The sequence below is a fragment of the Lithobates pipiens genome, unplaced genomic scaffold, assembly GCF_037356315.1.
Source record: "Lithobates pipiens isolate NorthernLeopardFrog02 unplaced genomic scaffold, aLitPip1_a1.2 Scaffold_19, whole genome shotgun sequence".
NCBI classification, from domain to species: Eukaryota; Metazoa; Chordata; class Amphibia; order Anura; family Ranidae; genus Lithobates; species Lithobates pipiens.
In genome coordinates this window covers 128,148,209-128,173,304 of record NW_027507764.1, presented here as the reverse complement: position 1 = coordinate 128,173,304, position 25,096 = coordinate 128,148,209, and the positions used below count along the sequence as shown (strand labels likewise).

The 25,096-nt window shown below is 43.8% G+C and overlaps 1 protein-coding gene across 3 annotated transcripts in view; it reads right to left on the bottom strand.

The window, feature by feature from the left end:
• The window catches only part of TMEM196 (transmembrane protein 196), a 65,116-nt gene extending 40,304 nt beyond the window's left edge, over nt 1-24,812 (bottom strand). For 2 of the 3 annotated variants that reach the window (XM_077491255.1, XM_077491253.1), the window contains exon 1: nt 23,903-24,812. In XM_077491255.1, the coding sequence (XP_077347381.1) occupies nt 23,903-24,073 (171 nt within the window). In that variant the 5' untranslated portion in view covers nt 24,074-24,812. The remainder of the gene's footprint in view (nt 1-23,902) is intronic. The other variant, XM_077491254.1, reaches the window with a different exon arrangement.
• Nucleotides 24,813-25,096: the final 284 nt, after the last annotated feature.

Below are 25,096 nucleotides of genomic sequence, written 5' to 3'. Positions count from 1 at the left end.
TTTCTTCCTCTTCGCCATTGGCTCCTGCTGCTGTCAATCAAATGCTGTGAGGAAGAAGCAGTGGCAGGGCCAAGTCACGCTGTGCATTTCTATGGAGTATGGCTCCATAGACACACACAGCTCAGGGGAGAGCATGTGGCTTGCTATGTGGCACATGGAGAAGAAGAGAAGCCAAGATTGCAGACACCAGAAGAGGAGACACCAGAAGAAGAGGTTTGGGGCTGTACTGTGCAATAGGTGAGTATATAATATTTGTTATTTTAATTTAAAAAAAAATGCCTTTAGTAACCCTTTAAGTGACGTATGCTAGAAGTACAGAATTCTATTTTTATGAGCATAGGTCCCTGAATTCATAGGGCCCTAAACATGAGCATCCCTTGGTGCAGCATTCAGTTGCAGCGTACTTCAAACTGTCAGGCCGCTGGCAGCAGGGCTGGACAAAACTGCTGAGATTGTTCTGCTGGACGAAAATACTGGGATAATTCTCAGCGAAACATTGACCAATGGGGACACTAGTTCGGCTGACAACTTTGGATTCCCTGACTTTGGACAGATTACCTCTTTTTCCTTTAGTTCTAATTTAATAATGTAGCACCCTCTACCTTAGGTAGGTAAGTGCTAAGTGTAGGTTTTGTGTAACCTACCAGTGCAGGTAAATTTAAGCAGGCCTATGCTGTGAGCTAGGCCTGTTTGTTTTGATCTGGAGGCAGGGAAGTGGTTTAGTACAGCAGTAGGCGACTGACATGTACTTCAGCTCTTGGGCCCCTCCTCTGTTTCCAGGGAGAATGTTCTGGAAAAGGGGCAGGGCAGAGAGCTGGAGTGACATGGGGTGCATGTAAGGAGCTCTGACCAATCCCCAACTAGGATTGGTAGGGGGCAGGCCTCCTACATATACCCATGGTCAGCCTGCTGGGGGAGGAGTCATCGGCTGGGTGAATTGGATGATAGAGTGTTAGACTGTCGTGTCTTAGGGAACCCCCTTTCTGTGGGAGTTTACCTCAGGCAGGGAGCTTGGGAGCTGGGAGGGAGCCTATCCTTATATGGTCATGGAGAGGTGTCCTGGAACAGGAGTTGGAGGAGACAGTTGGTCCGCACGTTCCGAGTAAAGTCATTTAGAAGGATCCAGTGCAGGTGTCAGTGAGTTGAAAGCACGGTGGAAAGCTCTGGAAGAGGCATGCCAGGGGAGGTGGATGTAGAGCCAGAGAGAGAGACTGTGGGAGTTTTGTGTCAAGTTGATGCAACCAGGAGGGCGGGCAGGATTTGCAAGTCAGACTTGCTGGGATCAGTAGTCTATCTACATTTATTATTCTCAAGTAAATCAGTTGCTGCCAAAAAGGGGTACTACAGGCCCCGGCCTAGAAAAAGGCCATCAAGTAAAGACACTGAGACTTATTCAGAGTGAGGCCTAGTCGTGTTCTGATTCAGATTACTAAAGTTGGACAGTGAAGTAGTCTGCTGGAGGAAGTGTACTGGAAGAAGTGTTCTGAGGTATAAGTCTTTCAAGTTTAGGGTCAGCCATCTTTTCTTCTGTGAAGTGTGACAAAGTTACTTTTATTCTACAAAGTACAATTTATCCTATGGGCATCCCGTGTGCCTTTTCCTCAATCAAGTTCAATCCCCTAATAAAAACAGCAAAAACAAGAAAAATATTGTTCACTGACTGAGAAGTGTGTCTAATGGAGGTCTGGGAGCAGGGTGAAATGTGTGGATGCTGTAACACATAGAAACCCTGTGGGACCATCGCTACAATAAGAAAAACTATATCTGATGCTAGGTCAACTTATACAAGCAATGTTTTTTTTTTTTGCAAATTTAGTCAGGTTGAGGTTACGTTTTCTTTTACAGGTTTTATTAATGAACAGCACAGAAATGTTACAATGATACTGTTTGCAGTCAGAGAGAGACATGGAAATGTGCAGGTAGTATTTAGACAATGGAGTGGAAGGAAGCACACATTGGATGGACAAAATTCCAAATAAAGTGGAAAATATATAAACAATGGTAACATACATAAAACAGGGAAACCAGAAACTGTTGACAGAGGTAGAGGTGTAATCCCTTACAGGAAAGTAAAAAGGTCATGGGAGGCCACCCGCAAAGAACCATTATGTGTAGTAAACAGTCCAGAGCAGGTAACAAATAAGAGGGAGGAAGGGGGTTACATTTTCTATGCATTCATGCATTTCCTGGGTTCCCAATTCTGGTCACCTCTCCTGGGTATTAAAATAATAATGGCCATTTATGAAGCAGCTCACCAGCCTCTACCGATTAATTAATTCTTCAATATCGATATACTACGAACTTACCCTTTGTAAGAGGATCTAAACTACACACACACATATATATATATATATATATATATATATATATATATATATATATATATATATATATATATACTGCATCTTTATGTTAATTATGTGTTTGAAAACTTAATCAAAGACTCTTGATACACTAATGATAATAATTTTATTCCCTTGGTGACTTCATTCAAGATTTCCACACCACCACTTGAGCTAGTCTCTGCAAGTCAGCTATCCGGATTGGCATATCCTCAGCAACAGATTTGGAAGCTGTACTCTCACCCTGCTGTACTGGGAGTTTACTGGGCTAGCCTGGAATCTGACCTTCGGGAACTGGGCTGGCTCTTGGTGCTTTTGAGACCTTTGAGCCTTGTGTTAGTTAGCCTCAGAGTGCTTTCTGGGTCCAGAGGTGTGGTATAACCTCTGGTATGCCACTAATTCTGAAGACTCACATATTGAGTAAAGCTATCCAGACTAAATCACTGTGAACTTCTTCACAGTTAGCAATGTTGAGTGCCTTTTCAAATTCCCCAGTAATTCTATTTCTCACATTAAGGGTTGAGGCTAAGGGAACTGAGCATCAACATCGTCTCCTAGGTGGAGTGTTTTGTGCAAACATGCTTTCTGCCACCATTTCAGTCTAGAGAATAAACAATTCTGCTATAGCTTCTACTCCTTAAGAACAATATGGTTCATGCAGTCTCTGGTCACTTACAACCACTTGGTCACTCCTGGCCACTAGACACTCTCATTAACACAAGCTGGTTGAGTTTATGAGTATGCAAGGCTTTTCTCCATTTGGGGCCCAGTTTTTCTCTGCCACATCATGCAACATCTTCTCAAAGACATATGGACAGTCTAGCTGCAACGGGTAACCTCAGCCCATACTCTCAGCACATACACTCAATAACCTGGGAAAAAGATTTTGTGAAAAAGTACAAAAATCTAATTTTTGGCCTGAGTTGGAGCTTTGGCGTGTTTTGAAAAAGTCTTGCAAGGGATGAGCCCAGGTTTTAATCTCCACTTAACTCATGAGGAAATTTCCCCAACCTCTCTCTATCCATGACAGCCTGGACTCTGCTGGACCCCCTTAGTTCCCATCTCAGAGTATATTATCAAAATAGTCCTGCAGGGAATCTACTATAGGGCTTGTGACATCATTACTTAATTATAAGCAGGTTGGCATGCAGAGTTTATTTGCAAAAGCCTAATGTAACTTGCTTGAAAGTCAGAGGCAATTTTCTTTGTTGCTTAGGTACAACAAAAAGAAAAGTATTAAAACAAAAATAGTTCAACTCAGGAGGTCATTTTGTTCTCATTATTATTATGTTTTCCATTGTGCTCATTTGAATTGTACATAAATATAAAGCATTAATCATTCAGGCAGTCATCAGAAAAAAGGTACGTGCAAGCAGTAGTGGCTCCTGTTCAAAATAAAACCTATCATTCGTTGATTAAATTATGCATACTACAATACAATGCAGGTGTAAAACATTAAAAAGTACTTTATAGAAAACATACCATTTTCATTGATGTTGAAGAGAAATATATGATCTGTACAATACAAAATTTCAGAGTAGTTGGCTCTACCTAGCAAGTGAAGAGAACCTTTCAGTTACATATCTTTCAAAATATATATGGGAACTCCAGATCAAGGTGCAAATCTATAAGAGCACAAACAGTGAGAAATATTTTACATAAATTAAGTGAATGCCCAGCTAGAGCCTAGGCTTATGCTGGTGGCATATTCTCCATGTAGTGCATACTCCTGAAGAATAGAAACTTGCATGGGAAAAAAATCTTTAAAAGTAAACACACTAATTTTAACTAACAGATAAAATGTTATCTGCTACTCGGTCTATTTAACCACTTCCCAACTGGCTCATGTACATTTACGGCAGCAGGTTGGCTTCCCTGTGCAAATCGACATACCTGTACGTCGGCTCCTTTAGAAGTCTTAGCAGATGCCTGCTGCATGGCAGGGGACCCGATGTGCGCGGCTGGCGGGTGCGATGTCCACCATCCACCCACGATCGTGGGCACGAGAGCCAGAATGGAGATTTGTGTATGCAAACACACAAATCCCCATTCTGACAGGAGAGGAGAGACAGATCTGTTGTTCCTAATAATTAGAAACAGCTATATGTCTCCTCCTCCAGTCAGTACCCTGCCCCCATAGTTAGAAACATACACGAGGGAACACATTTTACCCCTTGATCGCCCCCTAGTATTAACCCCTTCCCTGCCAGTGACATTTACACAGTAATTAGAGCATGTTTGTAGCACTGATCACTGTATAAATGTCAATGGTCCCAAAAAAGTGTCAAAAGTGTCCGATCTGTCTGCTGCAATGTCGCAGTCCCACTAAAAATTCCAGATTGACATCATTACTAGTAAAAAAAAAAAAATAAATAAAAAAATCTATCCCCTATTTTGTAGATGCTATAACTATTGTGCAAATCAATCAATATATGCCTATTGCTAATGTTTGTACCAAAAATATGTAAAAGAACACATATTGGTCTATACTGATGAATACATTTATTTTTTTTAAATATCAGGGATATTTATCATAGTAAAACGTAAAAAATATAGTTTTAGGTTTCAAAATTGTTGCTCTTTTTTTGTTTACAGCGCAAAAAATAAAAACCACAGAGGTGATTAAATACCACCAAAAGAAATCTCTATTTGTGGGAAAAAGGCATATCAATTTTGTTTGGGTACAGTGTCGCATGACCGCGCAGTTGTCAGTTTAAGTGATGCAGTGCCGTATCGCAAAAAATGGCCTGGTCATTAAGGAGACAAATCTGTCCGGGGCTGAAGTGATTAAAAACCAACACAGGTGCACCATGGGAGTGCCATTCAGCATAGAAAAAGGATTCCTTGGGGCTTCTACATTTATTTTTAGATGTTTGAAACTGAGACCTCTCTTTTTATTCCTGAAACAGATTTAGTAGCTAGTTAGGCTAAGTATTTAGGAATATTGTATTGAGTACCCCTCCGACTGTAAACCACCTAAGCAAGCATTAGCGTTTATGTAATCCAAGTCTATAAACTCTGGTTTAAAATAAAATAATACTTTCAAGTATGTATTCTTAACTCCAAAAAGTACCTTCCTTTGCTCTCAGCTGCCACCATTTTTTTTTTTTTTTTGCTGCTGCTGTGATCTTACTTGCTGTTAGAGGGTGGCTACGTTTGTTCTCCATTGAGAATGTAGCCACCCTCTTTTCACTCCCAAGATGGATCAGGGATTATGGACTATGGGATCTGTAATGTGCATAGAGCAATGCACAAGACCACTGCTAATGCACACTGCTTGTTTCAAACAAATGGAAGTGAATGGGAAAAGATCGATACAGAGAAATCAATACTATTACCTATCCACGTTCCAACAGCCTTACGAGCGGGTATACAAAATAATTACCCGTTTATCTGGAATAAGAGGTCCCTGTTTTATTTAGGAGTACACATCTCAGCAGATGCAAAACTACTGTATGAACAAAATTATAGCCCCTTATTAATAAAAATAGAAGAGGACTTTAAGAGATGGAAAGGACAGACGTTAATATTATTTGGGAGGGTAAATACTTTGAAAATGAATATAATACCCAGGCTGTTGTATGTGCTATATACGCTACCCATTCCATTACCCCAAAGGTTTTTTAAAAGGATACGTAAAATATTCCTTGCATTTATACGGGAAAATGGAAGAGCAAGAATAGCCTATAAAATCCTGTGCAGAGGGAAGGATGTTGGGGGAGTGGGGCTACCTGACATGGCCAGATATTATAGAGCCATGGCCTTTGTCCATATACTGAACTGGTGCCATGATTCTGAGGGTAAAGAATGGGTGATGATTGAAAAAAAATGGCAGAAAGAGAATTAGCAGGAGCACCATGGATACCAGCTAAGTATAGGGGCTTATCTAATTGGACATCCCCTCTGATGCGGAACACATTGGCAGTATGGGACAGATTAAATAAAACTGGTATATATGCCCCAAGGATATCTCTTTTAGCCCCATTGGGAGGGTATCCATGGTTCCCTCCAGGGGAAGAAAAAGGAGCTATGGGACCATGGGAATCAGAAGGGAATACAATGTGCCTGAGATATTCACCATCAGGAGTCCTATTGTCACAATGGGAGCTAGAAATAAAACAGGGAAGTATGAAAATGGCAGGGTGGAGGTACAACCAAATGAAAAGTTTTTTTAAGAAATTAGAACTGCAGGTGAGATCCCAGGACACCCTTACCACATTTGAAAAGATGTGTAGAAAGATATCAAGAACTAAACACCTATTATCCCAAATGTATAAACTGGTCCTTAGCAAGGAAAAAAATACCACACCCTATTTTATAAGGGAATGGGAAAAGGAACTAGACTGCAGTTTTATACAAATAAAAAAGTTAATCAAAGCAACATACTCTCTATCGATAAGCTCGGCTATACAGGAGATGTCGTATAAATTCTTGACCAGATGGTACAGAACCCCGGCAAGACTAGCCCAAATATATCCAACTGCAGACAACCGGTGTTGGAGAGGATGTGTTCTTCATATATGGTGGTCTTGTCAAGGGATTAGGAAGTTCTGGGAGGACATAGCCTCGTGGATTAGTAGGATGTCAAAAGAGCGACTGGAGTTCGCTCCGGGGCCCCTCCTGTTCCACGGGGCTATGGATTCCGGAAGGGTATACAAAGGCAGTGTAATCCCTCACTTATTGAATGCGGCAAAGAAATGAATACCTAGATATTGGAAACAGGTGACCTGCGCAACATTGAAAGAATAGAAAAGGGAGGTAGATGAAATAAGAGAAGCAGAAAGATGGATACACAGGATTAGAAATAAACAAGACAAATTTGATGCAATATGGGAGGAATGGGGAATATATGCTCAAGAGATAGAAAAATAAATATTTGCCAAAAAATAGGACGGGATGGGAAAGAAGAACTCCCAAAGGGTATGAGAGGAGAGAGGAACCACAACCTGTATTCCTTATTACATGTTTTCTAAAATGTCAATGTGGGGAAGTAAAGATATAAAGAAGCGACTGTATGATATAAGGTGATGGTGGGGGGGCTCCCTTCTCAGCTATAATTATAGTATTTTAGAATCCAGAACCCCGCGGTCCTTGAGGGAGAAAGGAAAGGGGAAAGGGGGAAGAAGGGAGGGAGGGAAGGAAAAATATTTTTTTGGGGAAATAGGACAAAGACGGGAGTACACATAATGTCGGGAATAAAATTAGATATCTTAGATACACAACACCAAACACATAAGAAGGAGATAAACTTGGTAGAAGGGAAAAAAAAGAAGGGAGAAAGGAAAAGAGGAAGGAGAGAGAAAGGAAGGAAAGGGGAAAAAGGAAAAAAAAGCTTAGAGAGAAAATAAAGGCACCAGTATTCTTAGTAGAAATTAATAAACATTAAAATCACCAATACGAAGAAGATTACTCACTTAGAGAACACTAAAGGAAAGGGAAAAGGGGAGGATAGGGAAAAAGGTAAAGTAGGGTAAAGAAAAAGAGATAGGATAAAGGGGTCCTTCCCCCTTTTTTTATCTCTTTGAGGCCGGGGGGAGATAAGAGACGAGGAGGGAGCCAACCCCAAGATCGTTAACAATAAGGAAAGAACAGTCAATAATATGTTAGATATAAGAGATGAAAATATGTATGTATTTTGATAGAAAATGTTTAATAAATATTGATTTACAAAAAAAAAAGAATAGCAAAAGGAAGGCAGAAAAACACAGTAAGAAATTGACTATTACTCCATCTCTATCCCGGAAAAATCCGCCCCAATGCTACACTGGGAAGAGGAACTTAACTGTACATTTACCCCTGAACTATGTAACGATATGATTGGTAATCTCCAAAAAAGCAATAGTGCGATTGCCTTTAGAGAAACCCCTCTCAAGCTATTCTCAAGATGGTATATGACCCCTACCAAAATTCACTCCTTTTACCCCGAAGCATCCCCTAACTGTTTTAGAGGATGCACAGAACCAGGCACATTTGCACACATTTTTTGGAGTTGCTGCCATCTCAAACCCATCTGGCAAGCAGCTACTACCAGATTAGAACTATCCTCCAAACACAAAATCTCCCTCACACCACAAATATGCATATTGTATGCCAATGTTCCAAACACTCCAATACCCTGTACTAGACTGCTTCATTCATTAATTAGCTCGATACAATGGATGATAGCACTCAATTGGAGAACTAGTTCTCTTCCTTGGCTGCAAGTTTTGAATCGTATGGAGATGCTCAAGATCTCAGAAAGGATCTACCACACCCTACATGATAGCATGCATATCTTTAACAACAAGTGGAAATACAGGTCCTTGCCCTAATTACTTATTATTATTCCCCCCTAATTTTGCCTTTTGCGGGTTAACGCTGGTATTTTGGGCATCCTCTCTAGAAACCATCCATAGACTCGCAAATCTCTTAAATGTATCACTTTATCTACCTTATCTAAGAATTGTACCATTCGCTTCTCGTTTAAATCCCAATTTGTACTGTTATTTTTTACTCTATCCATTTTGAAACTCTATATTATGCATTATATTTGTACATTCTAACTGTCAAATAAAACTTTTGTAAACAAAAAAAGAAATTGACTATTTTTGGAGATGAAGGAAATCATTTAGTGTCACTTTAACATGTTTGAAAAAAAAAAGGCAACTGTTTCTGACACTCATTCCTTTATTAAACTTTGGTGGGAATTCATAAAGGAAGTCACAGACCACAATTGTCCGTGCCTGTGGCTGATACATGTACCTGTCAAAGACAGTTACATGAATCTGTTAGTGTTGGGCATTGAGGTCAGAGGGTCCATACTGGACACATCTACACATATATTTTAAGGCTAGAACCACTGGCTCTCTGTGACAGCTGGAGTTCAGCCACCCGGACTGTAAGGCTTGCATGTACTTTCATTTATTAAGCAGCAATAATTGTGTCTAGTTACTTCAGTCTGAGATTTATGAACTCTACTGCAGCTAGATTTTTAAAAGTGCTTAAAGTTATTCTGGAAGAAACTATGGATCTTTGCCACATCAATCTGTGCTCTTCGGCTGGCCTCTTTGTGTAGGTCCTGAGACCATAGGCTGAGCTCATTAGTGCATTATTTTAGTTTTGACTAACTTCTGAGTTTCATAAACAATCTTATATTTATTTTTGGACTAAGCAATCTCTTTTGATGAAATGTTTTTATTTTTTTTCTGGATAATTCCACAAAAAATAATTATTTAGTTGAGTTTAATGGGCACATGTTTAGGAAAATTGCACCAAATAAGTATTTTTGAAAGGTCATTTAAATCTTCGTAATTATAACGTACCAAGATTAGATTTTAATAAAGCACTGAGGTTAACCATTTGATTCTCAGGCACCATATTGAATACATTTAATAACATTTGTTTGTCTCAGCAGCATTTTAAAACGGTGCCCAGTCTCAGCAGTTGTAGTTGGTTCTGGGGGTTGTTAAAGTAGACTCAAACCAAATAATTAAAAATGTATATAGGTTAAACATATTACATTTGTTTACAAAGTAATTTTAAATATTTCTAAATATTTCATGGACATCCTTGTTCAGGCATTTCCTGTTATATAATGACAATGTTCAGTCCCTTTTCCTAATTGTGCTCCTGCAGACACCCATACATAATATTCCCAACACACATGTTCCTGCAAATCAGCTGTGAGTGTAAGTTGGGACTTCAGCAAACACCAGCTAGGAACCCGAAGACATTCAAAGGAAAAAGTATGTTACAAGCACGCCACGGATCTTCAAAGCGGGTTCAAAGCTTTATACAGTAATCACATCATAGTTACAGAAGAAATGTTTGGGAGCCATCCAGGACCGCTTCATCATTCATGCCCGATTAAGGGGTCCTGCCTGGCTCCAAAACATTGCTTCTGTAACTATGATATGATTGCTGAATAAAGATTTGGACCTGGAGATCCTTGGTGTGCTGGCGTCATACTTTTTGTTATGCATTGTCACCATGCCACATTGGCCCCAGTAGAGACTAAAAGTGGGCCATTTCAATACACATTTCACAAAATATGATCCATTTATTATAACAATCCTGAAACCCGACATGAGAAATGCCATGCAGCTATTGGTGGAGTTGCATACTTGCCAACTGTCCCGGGAAATTCCCAGGATTTAGTCCCTTTTCCCGATTTTATAGTTTCCCGGGAAATGTCCCAGGAAATTAGTTTCTTCTTTCTCAATTTTTCGCCGTCGAGGTCCGCATTGCCGGGCGCGGACCTCTAGAGACATTGTCAAGAAGACCAGAAGAAGTAGTCTGGCCGGATGGCTGCAATAGAAATTTAACTGCAGCACCATCCACCCCCACCCCGCTCTGCCCCGCTGCCAGTCTCCATTACCTGTTATGGAAAGGGAAGGGCGGTGCCGCAGCTCAATTTCTATTTTAACCACATGGCCAACTCCTCCTCTTTTTTGTTCCCCCTCGGCCTCTCTTCTGTAATGGCAGCGGAGACACCACTGCTCTGGGATACCCGATAGATGTAAGGAGGGGCTCTGCTGGGGATGCCTGATATAAGGAGGGGCTCTGCTGGGGACATTATAAGGAGGGGCTTTTCTGGGGGCACCTAATGCAAGGACGGACTCTGCTTGGACATGGCAGGTGACACGCTCTGGGGTCCCACTGATTCTGGATTATGGCGAGTTGAATGATTTCATTCTATATTACAATGTAATAATAGTAATAATGCGCTTCAATCATCCTGACACCACAACAACCATGGTGCTGGGATGATTGAAGCGCTAACACCAGGTGTTTGGAGTATCTTTGCTGATTTGTTAAACTCTGGAATATACATTTCTATAGTGGTGTAGGATCTGGGCCTGCTTCCCTCTTTCCTTCCTTCTCTCTCCTTCCCTCCTTCTTTCCTTCTTTCTTTCTACCTCCCTCCCTATTTTCCCCTTTCTTTCTCCATCTCTCATTCATCTCACACTCTAACCACACCTCCAGTTGAACCACACCCACTATTTCACACAAACTAGGCCCATTTTTCAGCGCACGCCACATTTTTCTTTTTTTGCTATGTCACACCTATAAATGCATACCCTAATTATAAGACTCCGCCTACAGCCAAAAAAGTGTCCCTATAATTTTTTTACAGTTTAAATAATCTATTAGTCCTCATTCACATTTAGGCGTGAATATAGCCAGGAGTACAGAAGCATAATTGATTGTTTTTGGCATGGTAAACTCTTAAATTGGAGTGTCTGAAAAAGGAAGGTAAAAACAAATCTTTTCAAACATTTTTGTGGGTGCTTACAATAAAGTCTATAGGGCCATAACATGCCATTCTTAAAGTGATTGTAAAGGTTTTTTTTTTTTTTATAAAAATAACAAACATGTTATACTTACCAGTTCTGTGCAATGGTTTTGCACAGAGCATCCCCAATCCACCTTTCCTGGGTTGCCCTACCATTGCTCCTGGCTCCTCCCCTTTATTGTGTGCCCCCACGGAAACCCACTTTCAATGGGTGCACCTATGTGAGCTCACTCCCATGTCCTGCCGCTGCATCCATTGACACAGTCAGTGGGACACGGCCCTGCCTCCTGCTCCCATTTCACTAAATTTGATTGACAGCAGCGGGAGCCAATTGCTTCTGCTGTTCAATTGGCCAATGAGGGGAGAGACAGCAGATGGAGCCGCTGGGTCCGTGCATGTCGCTGGATTGAATTGGGCTCATGTAAGAAAAAGGGGGGGGGGTCTGGGGGCAGCAAAGAAGGTTTTTCACCCTAATGCATAAAATGCATTAAGGTGAAAAACCTTGAGACTTTACAATCAAGTTAAAGATGATCATGTACTTTTTTGAGCTTCATGCAAAAGGCGGCCAGTAATACAATGCTCAGGTGTAAATAGTCCCATTAAGAGCAATGGAATTGTTCATCTTGAGCACTGTGACTCTTTGGAAGTGGCCTGACAAAACACTCAGGTGGGAATGGAGAACTAAAGTTAATTTTATACTTTAGTTTATCATCAAACCAAAAAAAGATTCCAAACCTTGCTTACTATAATCTACCCATGCCCACCTCTCCAGTACCTTCTGCCCCTCCTTAAATTATGCTAGAAATACTCACTATTGTATATAATTGCACACAACATGTACCCTCATGCAAAATTGTTTATGCGACTAGGTGGAAAATATTAATTTTGCAAGTAATATGTTTAATATATTCTATTAATTATTCTCATAATTAATGTTATCATGTCCCTTGGGTAACTATTTGCTAAACAAAGATTTTATTGGACTATGTAGTGAAGACTTTCCAGGGTTCAGGAACAGTGGGAGGCCTGCAATTGAAATGTATTGCATTTATTTGTTGAAAACCAACATGAGGTGATAATAAAAGAACACAAAATTATGTTTAATTTCTGTTAAATTAGGTCAGTATTGAATACATTTCTGATACACATTCTCACACATAAGGTGCCCATACTCACATAGATCATCAGCAAAAGTAGTTTTCCATATAAATTTCCAACAAATGGTAAATGTACTGTATAGGCTGCTCCATGATATTCTTACATAGTTCTTATCTACTTATCATCTAGAGCAAGAGTCTCCAAAATACGGTCCTCCAGTTGTTCAGGAACTACAATACCCATCATGAATAGTCGTGTCTGTGAATGTCAGAGTTTTATAATTCCTCATAGGACGTGTAGTTCCACAACAGCTGAGGGGCCGTAATGTGGAGATCCCTGATCTAGAGCATTTGATCACATTGGCACACGTACACAGTTATAGAGGAGGTTTTCTTTTGTCAATTGGATTGGAAGCTTGGCTGGAGTAATAAAGTGCCACCTACTGAAAGAGCACCACAGCTTTCCCTCCTGTGGATCTAATCAGAGTGAGATCCCATAAAACTCACCAGATATGTTTATGGTATTGCAATATTTTATCAGTTTGTGGTACTGCATGTGCCCTGACCTGGTAATACATAACAATGATACCATATTGCATGACATAAGCAAACAGACCAATAAGCAGATGGCTTCCTGCAAATAAACTGTAACATACTGCACCTTCAGTATTTCAAGTGCCTTATACTTACAAGACTTGTCAAGACATTTATGTGAATTTACAAAAGCAGACCATAAATGGAAACTAGGTAGCCTAAAAATATCAAACATTGCTTTTTTGTAGGTTATGTAAAATTAAAATATAGGTTCTATATCATTGCCATGTTTGGTACTTTCTGGATCCCATTAACTACAGACAAAAATGCATGCATTGCTCTCAGAATAAAAGTATATAGCACTACCAAGAAAGAAAGAAAGAAATATAATAAGTCTAGGGTATTTTATAGGACACAATACAATATTCTGGGTTAGTATTTTTAAACCTTTGGTGGGCCACACCATCTGTCATATAGTAATATGCATGCCCTTTGAACTTTTCTGTTAAATAGGCTTCCAGCTATTAATAGATGAAGTATTGCTCAAAACATTATTTAAAAAATGAAAACCACCAAGCACTTAATTACATGTTTATAAAATGAACCTGATTCTATGCAGTGGATACAATGTTCTAATGTTCAAAGAACAGGTCTTACAATGCCTCCTAATGCAGCGTACACATGATCAGACTATCCAGCGGACTTAGTCTGGTGGACAAACCGCCGTAAAGTCTGCCGGACTTTCCGAACGAGCGGACCTGCCCACACACGACTGGACTTTTCCGACGGACTAGGTTCACCGGACTATGGCAGGAGTCCGCCGTACTTTTGAAATTAACGGACTTGCCCACACACGGGGGAAAGTCCGTTCATTTTGAACGCGTCTCCAGCCGGGACTAGCGAAGGAAGTCAATGTCGCCGCCTTCGGCGGCGAGATTGACACGTCGCTGGCCCCGTCACCTGGTGTGGACTTAAAGGGGAAGCCCTACGTCGAAAAAATGGTGTGGGGGTCCCCCCAAGTTCCATATTAGAGCCTTATCCGAGCACGCAGCCCAGCCGGTCAGGAAAGGGGTTGGGGATGAGCGAGGGCCCCCCCTTCTAAGCCATACCTGGCCGCGTGCCCTCAACATGGGGGGTGCTTTGGGGAAAGGGTGGCCGTGCGGCCCCCCCACCACAAAGCATCTTGTCCCCATGTTGATGAGGACAAGGGCCTCTTCCCAACAACCCTGGCCATTGGTTGTCGGGGTCTGCAGGCGGGGGGCTTATCGGAATCAGAGAGCCCCCTTTAATAAGGGGGCCCCAGATACCGGCCCCCCACCCTATGTGAATGAGTATGGGGTACAATGTACCCATACCCATTCACCTGTGAAAAAAATGTAAATAAAACACAACACACAAGGGTTAAAAATAATTTATTGCACAGCTCCGGGGGTCTTCTTCCGTCTTGGGGGGTCTTCTCGCCAGACTCCTCCGCTGTCTTCTGCTTGCTCTTTTTACTAGCGGAGCATCCTCTGGGACTGTGACATCATAATGGGCGGGGACATCACCCGGTGACCATGCCCATTGTCCCTATATAAGTCGCTGCGCAAGATGTCCCTGTCATTACGGCCAGAGACAGCGACGAGTCAACATCTCTAGGAAGAAGAACAGAAGAACAGAAGGCGGCGAAGACAGCACAACAGAAGACCGGGCCACCGCCAGTAAAAGAGCTGGAAGAAGGAGCGGAGGCCCGGCAAGAAGAACCGAAGAGGGGGACAAGACCCCCAAAGTCAGAAGAAGAGGCGGCGACAGAAGACTGGGCCACTGCTAGTAAAAGAGCTAAAGGAAGAAAGCGGAGGCCCGGCAAGAAGAACCGAAGAGGGGGGACAAGACCCCCAAAGTTGGAAGAAGACCCCCGGGTGGTGACAAAGAAGAAAGCTGGGCTCCTCCGCTAGTAAAAGAGCTAGCAGAAGATAGTGGAGGAGTCCGGCGAGAAGACCCCCCTAGACGGAAGAAGACCCCCCTTGGAGCTGTGCAATAAATGACTTCGGGGGTCTTGTCCCGCTCGCTCGTCCCCACCCCCTTTCCTGACCAGCCGGCTGCATGCTTGGATAAGAGTCTAATATGGACCTTTGGGGGGAACCCCCACGCCGTTTTTTTGGCGTAGGGCTTCCCCTTTAAGTCCATACCAGGTGACGGGGCCAGCGACATGTCAATCTCACTGACTTCCTTCGCTAGTCCCTGTTACCTGGTGCCGTGTTCAAAATGAATGGACTTTCCTCCGTGTGCGGGAAAGTCCGTTCATTCCAAAAGTACGGCGGACTAGCACACACACACGGCCGGATTGTCCGCCAGACTTGCAGTCCAGCAGACAGTTTTTGAGTCAAAACTACTTTCTAAGTCTACCAGACTTTTGGGGAAAAAAAGTCCGCCGGAGCCCACACACGGGCGGATTGTCCGGCGGACCAGCCGGATAGTCTAATCGTGTGTACAAGGCATAAGAATCACTGCCTCTGGCAACATCAGGAGGACCTACTGTATGTGCCCCATATTATTCACCAGCCACTGGCTGGAAAACACAACTCTTTTCATGGTTAAAGTTCCGGTAAATGCTCAAAGTAAATTTCTCTTACTTATTCCATTTTGTTCTGTTAAGTATGTAACAGAAAGTGTTTTGTTACTGTATTTCTGTTTGACAAGTACAAAAAAAGTAGCTAATCAGAGAAGTAACACAATGTTATGTAGTCCAAAAGATGCTCCCTATCCTTGGGTGATAGCATTACTCTGTATGGTTGTCACCCTAGAACAGGTAGTGACTTAATGGCAGGGTTAATAGGTTAACCACTTGCCGACAGTCCAGTAGTAATTTTACTGCTGAATGGCGGCTCCACTGCCCAGATAGCAAGCAATTGTGCTGCAAGTTTGAAAATGACTTGCTATTGCTAAGCTATTGCTAGACTTGCCAGGCTTTGCAAGTTTGTTGCACAATTGCAGCAAGTCCACATTGCATGACTCCAGATCAACTTTCTTTGCAAACATTCTGCAAGTCTGCTGCAAGTTCTGGTTTAGTTTTATTGTGCAATAGTCATCCCACCACAGGGGTCACTGTGGCTGAAATTTCATGCTGTAGACTTGCAGAGCTCTTTCTGTAGACTTACCACTGAAACTTTGCTCTTGCTAGAGGCTTGCCATGCAAATGTGCTACAAATTGGAAAAGTGTCAACCAGAACTTGTGCTTCAAGTGCTCTGCAAGTGTACAACTTTCCAGTGAAAATGTGCAGCAAGTTAACAGACTTACAATTCAACACTGCCACAAATTTATAGCAAGTTTTCCTTGCTATCTGGGTGGGCACTGCGACATACGCGTATGCCACGCCAAACTTCCTGGTTTACAGGCATGAGCACATGCCCTGCCTCTCATGCTGTGCTTGGACACAGCATGCACACAACACAGATCTGGCTGTTTTTTTCCTCCCTGAATTCACTTACCGTTCAGAACCGAAATCAGGAAGAAATGCCAGCCAGCCAGTCTGTGAGCAAAGTCAGGACACATACACTTGCTAGACACACAGTTAACACTTTGATTGCTCTCCTGATCCCCCTTGCCATCCAACAAGTGCCATTAGTACAGTGACAGCATACAGTATTATCATTGATCACTGTATTAGTGTCACTAGCGATGTCAGATTGCATAGTCCCTGATTGCCTGCCACATTATCACAGTCACACTGTAAGTCGCTGATCACACCATTACTAGTATAGTGTCTGTACAGGTCTGTATCCTGGTCACAGTCAGAACTATACTAGTGTCCCCATTAGTATAGTGTCCACAAACAAGCAGTGTTGTCATTTGTCATTTATATAATAAAAAAAAACAAAAAAACAATGGTGATCAAATACCACGAAAAGAAAGCTCTATTTGTGTGAAAGAATTATATAAACTTATGTTACATAAAGCATTAGCCGCAATTGCCAATTAAAGTAGAGCAGTGCTGAATAGCAAAAAATGGTCTTGAAGTGTGCAAAACCTTACGGAGGTCAAGTGGGTAAAATAAAGGGAACAAAAAGGAGGAAAATAACTCATAAAAGTAATACAGCCAACACATCTTAGGAGCTGTAAGCTGCAAAACTATCAATTTCCATTCTAGGGTTTAGAGAAATGTTAACCCCTCACAAAAAGTAAAATACAATATTCTGGTTTAGTGTTTGAGGAGGAGATCTGAGGAGAGGGTAGTGTTATGCCTCGTACACACGATCAGACTATCCGGCGGACTTAGTCTGTCAGACAAACCGCCGGAAAGTCCACCGGACTACGTCCGCCGGACTATGGCGGGAGTCCGCCGTACTTTTGAAATGAACGGACTTGCCCACACAGAGAGGAAAGTCCGTTCATTTTGAATGCGGCTCCAGGTAGATGGGACTAGCGAAGGAAGTCAATGTCGCCACCTTCGGCGGCGAGATTGACACGTCACTGGCCCCATCACCTGGTATGGACTTAATGGAGAAGCCCTACGCTGAAAAAACAGTGTGGGGGTCCCCCCCAGGTCCATATCAGACCCTTATCCGAGCACGCTACCCGGCCGGTCAGGAAAGGGGGTGGGGACGAGCGAGCGCCCCCCCCTCCTGAGCCCTACCAGGCCGCGTGCCCTCAACATGGGGGGGTGCTTTTGGGAAGGGGGGCTGCCCGGCCGGTCAGGAAAGGGGGTGGGGATGAGCGAGAGCCCCCCCTCCTGAGCCGTACCAGGCCACGTGCCCTCAACATGCCCACCCACCCCAAAGCACCTTGTCCCCATGTTGATGAGGACAATGGCCTCTTCCCGACAACCCTGGCCGTTGGTTGTCGGGGTCTGCAGGCGGGGGTTTATCGGAATCCGAGAGCCCCCTTTAATAAGAGCTATCAGAAAATAGTGGAGGAGTCCGGCGAAAAGACCCCCCAAGACGGAAGAAGACCCCCGGAGCTATGCAATAAATTATTTTTAACCCTTGTGTGTTGTGTTTTATTTACATTTTTTTCACAGGTGAATGGGTAGGGGTATATTGTACCCCATACTCATTCACATGGGGGGGCGGTATCTGGGGGCCCCCTTATTAAAGGGGGCTCCCAGATTCCGATAAGATCCCTACACCAACGGCCATGGTTGTCGGGAAGAGGCCCTTGTCCTCATCAACATGGGGACATGTTGCTTTTGGGTGGGGGGGCATGTTGAGGGCACGTGGCCTGGTACGGCTCAGGAGGGGGGGCTCTCGCTCATCCCCACCCCCTTTCCTGACCGGCCGGGTAGCGTGCTTGGATAAGGGTCTGATATGGACCTGGGGGGACCCCCAAGCCGTTTTTTTGGCGTAGGGCTTCCCCATTAAGTCCATACCAGGTGACAGGGCCAGTGGCGTGTCAATCTCGCCACCAAAGGGGGCGACATTGACTTCCTTCACTAGTCCCGTCTACCTGGAGCCGCATTCAAAATGAATGGACTTTCCTCCGTGTGCAGGAAAGTCCGTTCATTTCAAAAGTCCGGCGGACTAGCACACACACGGTCGGATTGTCTCCCGAACTCGCAGTCCGGCAGACAATTTTTGAGTCAAAACTACTTTCTAAGTCCGCCGGACTATTGGGTCAAAATAGTCTGCCGGAGCCCATACACGAGCGGATTGTCCGGCAGACTCTGGTCCGCCGGACCAAGTCCGCCAGATAGTTTGATCGTGTGCACGAGGCATTCGATGTGCTAGAATATTTAGATGAACTTTGCTAACAAATTAAGGCTGAACTCCAGCTATCACTTTTCAAACAATCACAGCAACATAAGTTGTTTCATTTTAGGATAAGGGTTTTACATAATGTGTTAATCATTGTAAGCACCTCTGTCAATAGAAGTTGAAAAACAACAGACTTGGGGTTTGTTTACTCATGTGGTTAGGGAGCAGTAAACATAGGCTTTTAAGACATGGTTTTATCACCCCTTTAGAGAAGTATTAAACCTAAACCCAAAAATGTATTATGTATCGGCTTACCAATCATTAGATGTAGTGGCTGCATCCATTTTCTTTTTAAGCCTTTTCCCCTCTGTTTTCACCTGGTGATCTGGCCAGTAACACACCTCTTGTATTAGAGTGCCTCCACTGAAGTAGCAACAGAGTCACCCTTGAACAGTAGTATTGTTAACCTTGGGAGAGGGGAATGCTAGGTGTACTAGCAGATTTAAACACACTAACAAATTGAAGCCAAACTCCCCCTAAGGCCTCTTTCATACGGGGCGGATCAGTAATGATCCGCCCCGTGAAGATCCGCTCGCTCAGCGGGGATCGCTCCGTTGTCCCCGCTGAGCTGGCTGCGGACAGGGCGGTCTCCGCACACTGTGCAGGGACCGCCCTGTCAGATCTCCGCTCTCCTCTATGGGGATCGGACGAGCACGGACCGTCTGTCCGTGTTTGTCCGATCCGCTCTGCAGACGGATAGAAAAATAGGATTTTCCTCCGTCTGCAGAATCGGACTGTTGCGGAGGCGGACGAAATCGGGTGTCTGCAGATGTGCATCCGCAGACACCCGCTATCCCATAGGGATGAATGTATGTCCGTATTTCATCCGCAAACGGATGGATGAAATACGGACATACCATCCGCATGTGTGAAAGGGGCCTAATACTTTATAAGCAGTTACAGAAATCTGTTGTTTTTTTGTTTTGGGTTAAAGGCTTTACATAAATAAATAACAGCTGATCATTGTAAACACCCCTGTCAGTGGCAAATGGTTTGCCTCATCCCTGAAAATGCTAGGGTAGAGGTTGTTCTTTGGAAAAACAACAGACCTAATAGCCTGATCGCTAGGTGAAAATAAAGGAAAGAAAGCCCAAAAAAGTAAATGAATACAGCCATCACATCTAAAGCCGGTCATGCAGGAAAGAGAATAACTTGATTCCCCTATTAATCCCTGTCACAGAGCCTATGGGGTTGATTTACTAAAGGCAAAGAGACTGCAGGTGCAGTTGATCCAGGGATTAGTAAATGAGGTAAAATTCCACTTTGCAAAGCATACCTAATCATGTGAAAGGAAAATTTAAAAAACGTGATTGGATGCTGGAAGTCAGCAGAGCTTCTATTCATTTCCTAAGCTCTGGAACAACTATACTTGCAGAGTGCAACTGCATTTTACAAAATGCACAGTCTATTAGCCTTTAGTAAATCAACCCCCATTGTGTTATCCCGGGGGGAGGGGGGAGCCGTCCTGCCAGGAGAACACATCTGCTTCCAGTTTTATTTTTGTCAAAGCTTAATTGAACAAGCTGAATTTAGAGACTTGCTACCATGCACCAGTTTTAGTAAATCAACCCCGCAGTGATAACTGTTAGTGGCTATAATAGCCGCTAGCAATAATCACATGTAAAATCTGACAGACTGGTTGTATCCAAGTTGATCGATCAATGAACTTGGGGACATTCAGCCTGCTCATAGATGGTTTGCATCTCAGCCAGTCCCTGTTTGGCTTAAGGCTTCATGTACACACTGCCTACTTTGGCCCTGGGAAAATGTAAATCATGGCGTTATTTTGACGCAGTTTGTGTTTTCCAGCAGCCAGCGGTCAAAAGTTCCTATCCTGAATGCGATTCTTCCATATTCAGGAGCGGGAGGTTGAGGAAGGTCGAAGCTCCCCTAACCGCAGTAGCTCCTAAACTCTGATAAAAGACTATGGGGATTATTTATTAAAGGGAACACCACTTTGATCTATGGGTGCACTTAAAGTGCACTTGGAAGTGCAGTTTCTGTAGATCTGAGGGGGACATGCAAGGAAAATAAAAAAACTGCATTTTAGCTTGCACATGATTGGATGATAAAATTAGCAGAGCTTCCCCGCAGATCTACAGCAACTGCAGTGCACTTGTAGTGCAATGTGGATTTCCCTTTAGTAAATAAACCCCTATGGACACATAGGGGTTTATTTACTAAAGCTAGAGAGTGAAAAATGTGTCACAGTTCTGCATAGAAACTAATCGGCTTCCAGGTTTTATTGCCAAAGTTTAACTGAACAAGCTGAGGTTAGAAGCTTATTGGTTTATATGCAAACATTTGACGAATGTTGTACTCTCTATCTTTAGTAAATAAACCCCATAGGCTTTTAGACCCCTTTCACACCACACCGCTGATAGCGGCGGCGGTAAAACGCCGCTATTTTTAGCGGCGTTTTACCGCCGGATTTGCGGTGGATTTGCGGCGCATTTCGGCCGCTAGCGGGGCGCTTTTACCCCCGCTAGCGGCCGCGAAAGGGTTAAAACCGCCGGCAATACGCCGCATTAGCGGCGTTTTGCCGGCGGCATTACAGCGCTGCCCCATTGATTTCAATGGGCAGCAGCGGTGGAGGAGCGGTAAACACACCGCTCCTTCACCGCTCCAAAGAAGCTGCTGGCAGGACTTTTTTCTGACGTCCTGCCAGCGCACCGCTGTAGTGTGAAAGCCCTCGGGCTTTCACACTACACACAATGGTGCAGCTTCTTTAGGGCGTTTTGCAGGCGCTATTTCTAACGCTATAGCGCCTGAAAAACGCCCTGGTGTGAAAGGGGTCTTATGGAGTTGAGTTTAGGAGCTTTGGCAAAAAAAACCCACCAAAAACTCCTAAATTCAAGTTCAGGATCTGCCAGTGAAGCAAAAGAATTGGTAAGCTGCAATATAACAAATGTTTACTTATGGATTTAATAGCACGTTAACCTAACACAGCAGCTGGAGCAGGTTGTATACATGCCTCAGCTGTCTCGCTTTGCTTCACAGCCGTAACATAAATTATACCCCCTGCTGTGTTCAGATGTGGTATTTCCCAAGTCGATAAAATTGTACTTCAACTGCCCTGCAACCATATACAATGTACACAGTTGCAGAGTGGTTATGTGGGCTTTTCAGTTTTGTGTGGCAAGGACTACAGCCAGCATAAACATACCTGTACAATCCTCTCTGTATAAGATTGGGGCTAAACCACCTATTTTATCAACCCTCTGCAACATGTGTGATGGAGCCCTTAATGGCAGATAAACAGATGAAAATTAAAGTCATTGCAAAGGTCTTTTTTTTTTAAAGATAACAAACATATCTATCCTTATATGCTCTGTGCAATGGAATTGCACAGCGTGACCGCGAACCTCCTCTTTTTGGGTCCCCTGCCAGCTCTTCTAGTCTCTCCCCTCTGTACAGTGCCACCATGGGAAGCCACTTCCCATGGGGCACTCATGCGAGCCCGCACCCGTGCCCCACTGCTGCATCCATTGTCACAGAAAGCGGGAATCAGGTACTCCAGAAAGTTCAGCAAGACCCAGAGGTGAGGGGAGAGAAGAGCTACAGATGTGCATGGTGCTGGATCGAATGAGGGCTCAGTTTAGTAAAAGAAGAGGGGGGTAAGGGGGGATGCTGCCACCTAAACATTTTTTTACCTTAAAGTGATTGTAAAGTCTAATTTTTTCAATAAAAATAACAAACATGTTATACTTACCTGCTCTGTGCAGTGGCTTTGCACAGAGAACCCCAGATCCCCCTCTTCAGCTCTCCTGGCCCCTCCCTCCTGTTGAGTGCCCTGAGCTGAGCCAAAGCTCCCTGTGTATGTTCAGACACAGAGCTGAAGCCAGGCCCTGCCCCTCTCTCTCCTGATTGGCTGACTGACTTTCATTGACAGCAGTGGGAGCCAATTGCCCTGCTGATGTATCTCAGCCAATCAGGAGGGGAGTCTTGGACAGCCAAGACACTCCTGGACATTGCTGGACAGTGATGGGTCTCAGGTAAGTATTATGGGGGCTGAGGGGGACTGCCACATAAAGAGGGCTTTTTCTCTTAATGCATAGAATGCATTAAGATAAAAAAAAACCTTTTGACTTTATAGCTCCTTTATTGCAAGGAATTCATTAAAGTGATGCTAAAGTCTCATTTTTTTTCTATAAAAATAACAAACATGTTATACTTACCTGCTCTGTGCAGTGGTTTTGCACAGAGCAGCCCAGATCCCCCTCTTCTCAGGTACCTCTTTAGTGTTCCTGGCCCCTCCCTCCTGTTGAGTGTCCCCACAGCAAGCAGCTTGCTATGGGGACACTCAAGCTGAGCCATTCAGACACTGAGTCACGGTTCAGTCCCACCCCCTCTCTCTCCACATTGGCTAACTGACCTTGATTGACATCAATGGGAGCCAATTGCGCCGCTGCTGTGTCTCAGTCAATCAGAAGGAAGAGTCTCTGACAACTGAGGCACTTGTGGACATCGCTGGATCGAGATGGGCTCAGGTAAGTATTAGGGGGGCTGCTGCAAACAGAAGGCATTTTATCTTAATGCATAGAATGCACTACGTCAAAAAAAAACAAAAAAAAAAACGTTCTGCCTTTACAACCACTTTAAGGTAAAACACGTTTAAGCTTTACAACCACTTTAAGCCTTAAAGAAAAAAAAAAACAAATGCAGCCACCACATAGACTGCAAGGACTGGTAAGCTGCAAATTATTATTTTTTGGTTTAAATTGTAATCTTATATCAATATTATGTAGCACTACTGGAATGGACACCCAGACATACAGCACAAGTTTACCCTTCTCTATGAAAACCCCACTGACCGGAATGATAATGAGCAACAGGAGACTTAGGGAATGTCCATGTGAAATAGGATGCATGACTAACCTAATCACAAGGGTATAGAAATAAAGGTAGTGAAATGGCTAACGTACACACGCCCCGCTCCATACCGGAGAAGAGTCTCCCAGCTGCGGCGGTGGCTCCGTCCTGTTCCTGACCCTGATGAAGGTGACAGCTCCCACTGCCACGCTGGATAAGCCCAGTCCTATCTCCAGCACAGAGAGCACCAGGAGACTGCCGATGATCTGACTGCTAGTGCACATGCTTCTCCTGTCATCCTTCCTTCCAGATCAGCCAGGAAAACGGCACCGTCCACCTTCCCCCACCTCTCACAGCTTCTTCTTACGTTTCCCGGCTCTGCTGCTCTGCAAACTTTTCCTGTCTGTCATCTTTTACACACGGATCAGAAGACTATTACCGCTTTGCGCTAAATGAGCTCCTCATGGGTGTCACTGGGAAGAGATGGCAGTAGCCTAGGCACGGGTGACGAGCTGCCAAGGGGTTGGGATGTGCTGGTGCTGTCCGAGGTGCTGACCGCCTCCTATCCAGGGCGCTGTCCGAGGTGCTGAACGGCTAATGCTCTGTCCGATGGTCTGACCGGCCACTGCGCTCTCCAAGGTGCTGAACGGCCACTGCGCTGTCCAAGGTGCCTACCAGCCACTGTGCTGTCCAAGGTGCTGAACGGCCACTGCGCTGTCCAAGGTGCTGAACGGCCACTGAGCTGTCTAAGGTGCTGAATGCCTCCTGTTCGCTCTCCCATTACTTAAATGGGCTTGTACTCAATGCACTCATTTCTAGGCTGGAGACCGACATTCATTCCAGTTTACACCCCCCACCCCCCAGTGTCAGGGTTACAGCTTATATGTATGAGTGAGGGAGAGCGATTCCATTAGGCATTGCCCAGAGCGGCATAAAGAGGTGGGCGTCTCCACAGCAGCTTATTAAGGAGAGCTGGGGCCAGTTTAAAGAGCTGTTCAGTGCTTAGCTCCTGAAATTGCAGAGCCTGTGTGTGTGTGTGTGTGTGTGTGTGTGTGTGTGTGTGTGTAGGGGGGGGGGGGGGTAGAATATTTATCATCACTGCTGCTATCAGACAGACACGCTGAGCACAAGGATATTGTGCAGCATCACAGTAGCTGGGTCTTCAGTGCAGACCTGATGACAAACTGATTAACCTTTTTGCTGCCAGGCTTTTAGGTATTTCTTGCACTGCTGCTAAAGTATTTTTTGCAATTTTGTATCCTAGCAATAAAAAGTCTTTATGTGTCATAGAGGGACACAGGAGTTTA